This window comes from Schistocerca cancellata, chromosome 4 (genome assembly GCF_023864275.1).
Source record: "Schistocerca cancellata isolate TAMUIC-IGC-003103 chromosome 4, iqSchCanc2.1, whole genome shotgun sequence".
Lineage (NCBI taxonomy): Eukaryota > Metazoa > Arthropoda > Insecta > Orthoptera > Acrididae > Schistocerca > Schistocerca cancellata.
In genome coordinates, this window is record NC_064629.1 from 918,730,598 (window position 1) to 918,741,068 (window position 10,471).

Below are 10,471 nucleotides of genomic sequence, written 5' to 3' on the forward strand. Positions count from 1 at the left end.
TTCAAGCGAACACTAAGATCCTAAGTTCACTACGAAAATTTCTGTAAGGTATTGTTTTCTTTACTATTGAATAAATAGATAGGTACAATTTCATCCCTCCTTTGCTCTTAATACACTATTAAGCCCCACTTTAAGTTTGCATTTTCATTTTATTCCACTCAGATGAAGTATAAAATTCAATAGTGTCTGCAGTCATATGTTTGTTAATGATTCTCCATGAAATTAATACTGCGATAAGTTATGAAATAGCAACAGTTTCATGATCCTCTGTGTGTGTGTGTGTGTGTGTGTGTGTGTGTGTGTGTGACAATTTGGCAAGCCATGGTATTCTCTAAGTCTGACAGGATTGAGTGAAATCAGATCTGAATGGCTCAACTTGTCTTTCAGAAGTTAAACGAAAACTAGATTTTCATGTCCCACTGATGTTAAGGCCATTAGAGACAGTATTAGCTCAGCTGGGGCAAGATGGAGTGGGAAGGAGGAGGTAGTGCTGATATTAATGCGAAATCATTCGGTAAAACTCTGGAAAACATGAAGCTGAATGGCTTGATGGGGGCTGGAACACTGATCCTCCATCATTCCAGCCCACTGAAATGTTGCTAAGTTTTGTACTCACCTAACAGGTGCCTTATTTATTAGTAACGCCACTATTACAATAAAAAAAATCACAATTTATGCACATCATTCTTTGACAACAACATTGGTGCAGTGGGGTTTGACACTGGTCTCCTATATGGTACGTAATTTCTGTACTCATCTTTTTTTATGTATTTCCTTCCTCTAATATCTATAAAGCACATTACCTTCCTAAGAAAGTTTTCATAAATGAAGCCATGACTGATTGATTGAGTGATTGATCCATTAATTCATTCCTGTCACATACAGACACGAGCAAATAATTAGGAAACATTAAACAACAACCATTAATTTCATGTGGTTTCAGCAACTGTATGCTTTCCAATAAATTCTCTCAATTAATAGTGCCAAATAACATAGTTGTGTGCTATCTCAGCTGCAACACACTATGAACCATTCCACTTTGAAATTCATATCTGGACAAATCAACCTAGTTTTCATACAAAAAAATTTAAAGTAAAATGTGAGAACAGTTAAATGTTATAATTGGTAATGTTTGTGTGTCAGTATCTGATGTCAAAACAAGCTTGTGAAGCTCCTTGCTTAATTGTATGGCCACAGGACTATGTTTACTTTCCCATGCCTACAATTACTTGTTACATTATGTTGCTTCACTTCAGATATACACGCATTAATAATTTTGAAACAATGAGCTGAAAATTGCATGTGATGTCCTTCATAGTTTAAATATCACCACAGCAATACTTTACATGGAATAGTGCATATAAAATGTGCTCAAATTTTATGACAATTTACTATTAATGTTAGTTTTATTAATATCCGAAGACATATATTCAATTCTTATCTATGGGTTTCTTTTCAAGGAATCAAAGGAGCGAAACATGGACACAGTTTTCTAACTGCAGAAAGGTGCAATAAGAATAATAACTGAAAATAGTAGTCAGGCTCACAGTAAAGAACTATTTTAAAAAACTGGGTATCCTTATTGCATCAATTGAGTACATCTAAAAATCTGTTGTGTGTATCAGGGAAAACATTAGTACATATTTTAAAAATATGTTTTCTACAAATAACTGTAGAACAAGTGCCAGTTTTGATTCACAATTACCAAGGAAAGGAGAGAAAAAAAGTCCCGTAACAGCACTTTCCACTGGGAATAAATTTATATAATAAATTGCTCAAAGCAGATAAAAAATATTGTTAAAATAAACCTATTTAAAAAGACAGCTAAAACATACATCATAATTAATGTATGCGACACAAGGATTATAGAATTCAAGAATGGGGGTTAGTAATGAAAAGGGACAACTACAATAGCCTGTCACATTAAAATATATATCACAATGCAATGCTTTTACTAGAAAAAAGTGCCAATGCCTATAGTGCATGATAGTAATGTCATGTCATTCTTCTGACCTCAGCATCTCACTCAACAGTGATGATGATGTTGACTCAATTTTCCCAGATGAAATGAAGGGAGTACATGGTGTCATACATGTTTGTGATCCTATTGTCACCAGCAGTGGTCGATGGCATGTGCAATGCAAAACTAGTTTTCATTATAAGATATTTAGTGCAAATTGTGTATGATCAAGAGGATGTACTGAAGGGTCAAATCAAATGAGGCAGTGTAGTTGTTAAAACAATGGCTTCATATTTGGGAGGACAGAGTTTGCTGTGTCCAGCCATCCTGATTTAAGTTTTCTAAACCACTTCAAGCAAATGCTGGGCTGGATCCTTCATCAGAGCCACAGTCGACCACTGCCTTATCCTCATAAACACAGTAAAACATTCTGTGTGCATTCTATGTATATTGAAGATATTTGTTTTCATGGTGGTGAAAAAAATCCTATATCACTGTGAGATGGTCCCTGGATGGATGGATGAATGAATGAATGAATAAGGGTCTAGTTCACCTAGAATTCTAGCACCTATGACACTATTATACAACGATTTGTAGAACAGTTGAGTGCAAAAATGAAGACCAACTGAAGAAAAATATTCTTTATTTGAGTGCCACATGAAATAACATTTTATGCATCTGGTTCTTTCTGTCTGCACAATCTTCTTTCCTTCAATGAGAAAATTAAAAGAAACATACTATCAGCTGAGATTTATCACTTCACAATACACTCATTTCCATTACCTCAACATGATTTCCTTAACAGCTGTTGCCAATTCACATAGTGTCACCCAGTACATTTGTTTTACAGTTCTTCTCTAAAAACAATGAATTTAATAAAACAATTCAATTTATACATTACAGGAAAGAAATAAAAGTTGAAGTACGTAGATTCCAGAATTGTGAGATAGGACAGCCCATTTATTTGATTATCAGTAAGAACAAGAACTGAGGGCCCGTTTTGCTGGTTACCGACAAGCATGCGATTTATAGGCAGATTTCCATTCTTTGTGCAGTTCCGTCTTCATACAACTACTCCAAATAAAAACATTATAGCCTGACAACTGTTTAACAGAGGAATTTGCTAAAGGAAGAGTATAGGTAATATCAGAAAACATGTATTCAGGTACTGTATACCAGTGCCCCTTCTAAGAGTCGTCAGGCTCATTTCCTCTAGTGTTTTGGCAGATATTTGCAATTTCATTTTTAAAATGTGTGGCTGGAGTCAGTCCAATCAAATTTTGTTTATTGGAACATCTTTCATTTGACACCCAGCATCAATTTCTCATTACAAACAAGTGATTTTTAAAGCAGATATTTACCTGCTCATTTGATAGAGTGGTCCGAAATTAGCCGAGCGTGTTATTCATTTCATTGATCTTTATTAACAGGAACAGTAAAACTTTATGACTAACCAGTACTCCAGCATCAACTTGCATGCTGCAGGGACTGATGAACTCACCATTTAGTCCCATAACCCCACTGAATCAATCAATCACATGCATGCATGCTACTGCCATGCAGCATTGTTGCTCAGCTGCTGTTAGGGTACTGGTTACTCATCAAGTTTTAATATTTCTGTTAATACATATCTAATTTTGTTTGTAATGGGAAACAAACTGATGCTTTCCATTGATGCTGGGCATCAAATGAAAGATGTGTTGAGCAGTATTTATTTGGACTGACTCTAGCAACATATTTCAAAAGGAAATTACAAACATCTGCCAAAATACAAGAGAAAACACATCTAAAGATTTTTAGGAGGGACACCCTGCATATTAATATTACTCACGCATGTATATATTCTGCATACAGGTTTAGATACACTGAGAAAATTTTATTTGTGTAATTCATGTAACATGTCTCACATTACAGTAACAAAATACAGGGAACATACAACATTTCAAACTTTTTTTTGGAAAATTTCTCAGAAGTAATTTAAATATCCGATGTTCAGCTTAGTAATTGTCTACTAGAACACTCTGCAGACTGGTAAAAACATCACTTGATACTTTACTACTACTACTACTACTACTACTACTACAATACACATGGTAAGGTGGGGTAAATCTGACTGGGTGGGAAAACCCAAGCGCCCTCCATTTGTGAGAAACGGCAAAGTGGAACAATTTTGCATTAGTATTACCATATAGAGCATTCGAAATAATGAAAATGTCACCCTGACAGCTTTGCCGCATTTGACATTTAGACACCCAAAAGGCAACAAGCGTGTTTTCGATTGTTTCAATTTAATTTTTGTGCAAATTGCTTCAATTAATTTTTGTTGGAAATGTCGTGTAAATTGTTTCTATGTGTGTTAAATGAAACATGGCATGGTGGGGTAAATCCGACCGCATATTTTTTTATCATTTATGTGTATGGAATTGTTTAAAAACAAAGTGAATTTTTGTTATTTTTTGGAAAACAGTATAAAATTACAAATGAAAAATGACAAAACACAATCAAAACGATATTCGCCGAGCAGTTGTTGCAATGCAAATGGGAATGTCTTTATGAGCTGTTAGAACTATTTCTTTGCAAAATAAGCCAAACAAATGGGAGTCTGATTTACTCACCATTTTTGCAAATGCCAAGTTTCTTAAAATATGGATATCTCAAAAACTATTGATTGTTTAACAAAAATATTTTGCTTCTTTATATGACCTATAATTTAACGTATATAACGTCAAGATCCGACTTCGGATAAGCATTTTATAGCCACAAGAAATTACTTGGTTGGATTTACCCCACCTTATCCTACATATGCTCATTTATGTTCTTTTTTTTGCCAATATTTCTCTTTTCTCAAACATGGTCAATGCAACACTTGGCCCAAGCCATTTCTACAAACATTTCAATGAGTTAATAAAACTGAGTCAGACAGAAAGAAAGTAAGTGAAACTGCTTATTTCAAACATAATCACCATAAGTGTTAATACAGTTATCTCACTGTGGGACAAGATGGCCAGTGATTTCATGGAAAAATGTTTGTGGTTGCAAACAGAACCATGGCTGTATCAAGGTGTGCACCTCTTCATTCCAAGCAAATTGACACCATGAATGTCTTTCTTCAAGCCTCTAAAAATATGTATATCACATGGGGAGAGATTGGGACTGTATGGAGGGTGTGTAAGGGCTCCCCAGCAAAACTTCTGTTGTGCAGTCAACAACATTGGCAACATGTGAATGGGCACTAACCTGTAACAGAATGATACCAACCATCAACATTCCTGGGCATTTGGACTTGATAGTCCAGAAAATCGATGAAAAGTGGGTTGATGATTGGCATCACTCTCTTGTAGGGTGAAGCAGCTGACCCTTGCAGTCAAAGGAAAAGGTCATCATTACTTTCCCAGGGCTGGCGTGCCTGTTGTTTTGACTAGGCTGCAGATGTCTCACTAGGAAGCCCTTACACATTCACCATACAGTTATAATATCTCCCAAATGATAAGGAAATTTTGGAGCCTCCAAGAAAGACATTCATGGTTGTCTACTTGCTTTGTTTGAAGAGTTGCATGTGTGGGTACAAACACAGTTCTGTAGGCAACCACAAACATTTATCCATGAAGACACTGACCATATTGTCTCAGAGTGGGACAAATGTATTAACAGTCACAGTGATGACTTTTGAAATAATAAACGGTTTACTTGCTTTTTTTTCCTGTCTCATTTTCATCTGACTGTCCCTTATATTTAACAAGCTGCCAGAACACATCAAATGTCACATCGATACTAGGTAGAATTTACTATGGAATTTAGGAACATTCTGTTTTGTAACTCCTACTTAAGAGTATGATGACAGAAAGTCTTAAATTCAAGGTTTCAGATCAGTTTCTACTTATAATCAGCATCATTACGCAACAGCCTGTGTAAAAGGTAAGTCATTTCATTGTGATGCAGTTAAATTAAATTTATATCTTTGAGTTCTTTCAACAAGCAAAAGAATAATCTCCATGGTACTGATGGAATATGATTAATGTATTTGAAGTGTCCTTTCAGTATGTTCCCTAGTCATTATCTTCAAAATTGAAAAGCAAAAACAGGAAACTTCAGAAGTGATGATGGTGAATATGAAACATATAGAAATGTTGCTTCAGCATAATGTTGATACTTGGCTGATACTCTAACTCTACAATTTCTTATTATTAGCACATGGAATATGGCTCACGAAATGTACTAATACCTAACTGACACAGATTTACAATATGCCAAACAAGACATGAATTGTGCAAGAAAACGAGGGCGAACAATCACCATTTAGCTGTCCCTTCAAGGATAAAACTATTACAGTTTACAGAAGCTGTATGCAACAAGTGTGAAAAGCCGGTAATAAACCAGGAGTGAAACAGTGGAAAATAGTTGTGAAATACATTGTGACTGACACAATGGACTGTGTTGGTTATAGTGGCGGGCTTCCTGAATCACTTAGTCTACCACACTGCAAATGATAACGCACGTCACAGTTTCATTTTGCCATCTGATTTAGAGAGTGAATATGAGACAAAGCACTTTATTATTTTTAGTTTGAAAACTGAGTAATATAATAACCTTACTTTATAAATTGAAAATCAACACCATAAAGATTTCTATAACAATGGCACCTGGTATAAAACTAAGTGCATTTTGACAGTTGATCCATACTACTACAGACACTGTGTACTTAACTGAACATCTGATAGTTTTGTGCAAAAGATAACTATAAGTACTTGACTGTTACTGTGGAAATAAGCTTGAGAACTAGTACCTAATTCCAATGAGTGACATGAAATTATAGCCAGCTATAGTTATAGCTATACAAATGTCAACACTGGTTATACATTAAGTTCCGAAACGTATCCTTGGTATATCACTGCTATCAAGTACAATTATCAGTATGTTTGTTAATAATTTCAACTTTTGAAACGGTGCGATAGTTGCTTCTATGCTCCTTACGCAAGCCACGATATTATTTTTACGTTCAGTGAACAGAACTACGGTGAACACTGGCATAACACGCAAAATTTTGTTTCAACAACAGTTCGCAACGTAACGATTATGAAGTTAACTGACACGTACGTTCTTTATCATAAGATATGTGTACTTGATATATCGACTCTGCAATGAAGCAAAATCAATTTAATACAATAGATTTTACATTCAAATAATCTCATTATCATACTTACAGGCAAATTAATTGAGAGGTCAGTGCCATCCAAAAGAATGACCCTACACTGGATGGAATGTTTATTCACCACAGATCTTTGAGAACCTAATTTCATATGACTGGACTTTTGAGCATTACGCCCCTTTCTACGACTAAGGAACCTTAACATTGTTAATTATATCCGAGGCATTAAATCAAATAAATCCTTTCACTAACATACAAAACACAACCCACTGTGTACACATTACACCAAAGATATGTCAACAACGCTGGCAAAGTTTATGATTACCGAAAGAATGAAAACTTAAACATTTTGCATTGTTTCAGATATTGCCAACAGCGTCGAGCGGAATAACCTGTCATTGTTTATAACGAAATAACCACAGGTAAACGTAATATTATTTAGCATTCTCTTCTGCTAATAATAACTCTGAAAAGATAATTCGTTATTAATTTTCTAACTGATTGAGTTAAACGTTTTCAAGTAGCACAAACTGGAAATAAAAGGGGTTTTTAGAGATTATAGTAAATACTGTGAAAGTCAAAGTACTAGCACAATCAACAACAAACAGCACAAAACACCAAAATATCAGAAAGGCAAAGCCCTTGTTAAACGACACGAAACAAGAACGATAGCAGCGCTCAAAGTGGGGTGGCAGTGAAATTTGAATACGAGAAATATGGCATGGAAATCAGTATCATTGCTTTTTGAAATACGAGTACTCGATAATAATATGTTTCATTTATATTTTATGGGTACGTCTGGTGGTAAAGTGTATTTATCTGTAAAGCCCAATATGAAATTTCGACTGTGTGGCTGTTATCAAGTGGAAACTATGTTCCTCATTACGGCCTTGTTGTGCATATTGCACTCTTCTAACTTCATTTTTGCCCTCTTCCGTAATATTGCGTGGGCTAAATGATTCCAAATTTGTTTTTGTTTCATATCAAATAGAAACTGGTTTCGTCACATGGTATTCAGTGGACTCATATCTATTTGCTATCGCTTACGAATCAGTATGTGTACTACTCGATTTAAATGCACTATAACTATACAGCTCGTATTCTACGTTATTTTTGTTACCTTCCGTATTTCGTACTCTCGCATTAAATGGAAACCATCGAAATTATCATTGACTTCTGCTAGGTTATACTGTTTGTGGTACATGTTAATGACGCGTGAAAAAATTTACGTAACTCCTGTCACATTTTTACCACTTGCAAGGAAGTACACAAAGCACAGGACCTACTCATTTACATCTACTACATCCATACTCTGCAAGACATTGCAAGATGCATGCCACTCCATGGTAACAGGCAGCATAATTCAAAGCTGAATTGTATACTCTTACTGTGGCAAGATATAATAAGGCTGAATACCAATGCCATCAAAACTTGCTAACACGGAGCTCTCCATTAAATGTGAGAAAGTTTGAAAAACGGATGCAAACAAAAATAACGTAAGATACGAGCAATATATTTACAATGCATTTAAATCGGTCAGTTCATACTGAGATTCGTAAGCAATAACAGATACATATAAGACAGCAGAACGCCATGCAACGAAAGCAGCTTCTGTTTTATCTGAAACAAAAATAAATTTGGAATCATCTACCCTATCCAGTATTACAGATGCTAGAAGAACGTAATCAGAATACGAGTAACATATTTATACTGAAGAGCCAAAGAAACTGGTACGCCTGCCTAATACCGTGTAGAGCCCCCGCGAGCACGCAGAAGTGCCACAACATGACGTGGCACGGACTCGACTAATGTCTGAAGTAGTGCTGGAGAGAACTGACACCATGAATTCTGCAGAGCTCTTTATAAATCAATAGGAGCACGAGGGGGTAAATATCTCTCCTGAACAGTGCGTTGTAAGGCATCCCAGATATGCTGAATAATGTTCGTGTATGGGGAGTTTAGTGGCCAGCGGAAGTGTTTAAACTCGGAAGATTGTTCCTGGAGCCACTCTGTAGCAATTCTGGACGTGTAGGGTGTCGCATTGTCCTGCAGGAATTGCCCAAGTCCGTCGGAATGCACAATGGACATGATGGGTTGCAGATGATCAGACAGGATGCTTACGTTTGTGTCACTTGTCAGAGTCGTATTTAAATGTATCAGCAGTCCCATATCACTCCAACTGCCCAGACCCCACACCGTTCCAGAGCCTCCACTAACTTGAACAATATCCTGCTGACATGCAGGGTCCTTGGTTTCATGAGGTTGTCTCCTTACCTGTACACATCCATCTGCTCGATACAATTTGAAACGAGACTCGTCCGACCAGGCAACATGTTTCCATTCATCAACAGTCCAACGTTGGTGTTGACGGGTCCAGGCGAGGCATAAAGCCTTGTGTCATTGCAGTTATCAAGGGTACATGAGCGGGCGTTCGCTCCAAAAGCCCATATCGATGATGTTTCGTTGAATGGATCGCATGCTGGCACTTGTTGATGACCAAGGATTGAAATCTAAAACAATTTGCGGCAGGATTGCACTTCTGTCATGTTGAACGATTATCTTCAGTCGTCGTTTGTCCCGTTCTTGCAGGATCTTTTTCCGGGCGCAGCGATGTCGGAGATTTGATGTTTTACCGGATTCCTGATATTCACGGTACACTCGTGAAATGGTCGTACGGGAAAATCCCCATTTCATAGTTACCTCGGAGATGCTGTGTCCCATTGCTCGTGCGCCAACTATAACACCACGTTCAGACTCACTTAAATCTTGATAAGCTGCCATTGTAGCAACACTAACCGATATAACAACTGCCCCAGACACTTTTTGTCCTCTATAGGCGTTGCCGACCGCAGCGCGATATGCTGCCTGTTTACAAATCTCTGTATTTGAAAAGTGTGTTTACACCAGTTTCTTTGGCACTTCAGTGTACAACGCAATCCAGGACAACTCGTAATCAGCAGAACACTTTGATGAAACCAACTTCTGTTAACAATTAAACGAAAACAAACATATAAGACTAAAAACGAGCTGATAAGAAAGCGAGATGATGGACTGATAAACTTGCAGTGCTCCAAGTGGTGTGGCGGCGAATCAAAGGAGTGTTACCAGGAGTCTCCATATGAGTTTACCCCGTGATAGGCAGTTTCGAAACTCTATAGGGCAAAAAAATGCAATATCTTCAGTCAATTTGCTACACGCCAACCACTTGGAGTCGCTTCAGTTGTCAAAAAGGTTTTGGCAGTTGCAGTCATGCTAGCACTCCAAGTGGCTGGTGTGTAGTAACAGAAGAGTGAAATGATATAAACGAAGAACTTGCCTTTTTTAATGGTGTAACTTCCATATTTCCCTGTCACTAAAAGTGGTGG

The 10,471-nt window shown here is 36.8% G+C and overlaps 1 protein-coding gene across 3 annotated transcripts in view; it reads right to left on the bottom strand.

Moving 5' to 3' along the window:
- Window positions 1-7,422, bottom strand: part of LOC126185089 (band 4.1-like protein 5) — a 167,700-nt gene extending 160,278 nt beyond the window's left edge. Inside the window, exon 1 of one of the 3 annotated variants that reach the window (XM_049927886.1) lies at window positions 7,162-7,422. In XM_049927886.1, the coding sequence (XP_049783843.1) occupies window positions 7,162-7,311 (150 nt within the window). In that variant the 5' untranslated portion in view covers window positions 7,312-7,422. The remainder of the gene's footprint in view (window positions 1-7,161) is intronic. The other 2 variants (XM_049927885.1, XM_049927884.1) reach the window with 2 other exon arrangements.
- Window positions 7,423-10,471: the final 3,049 nt, after the last annotated feature.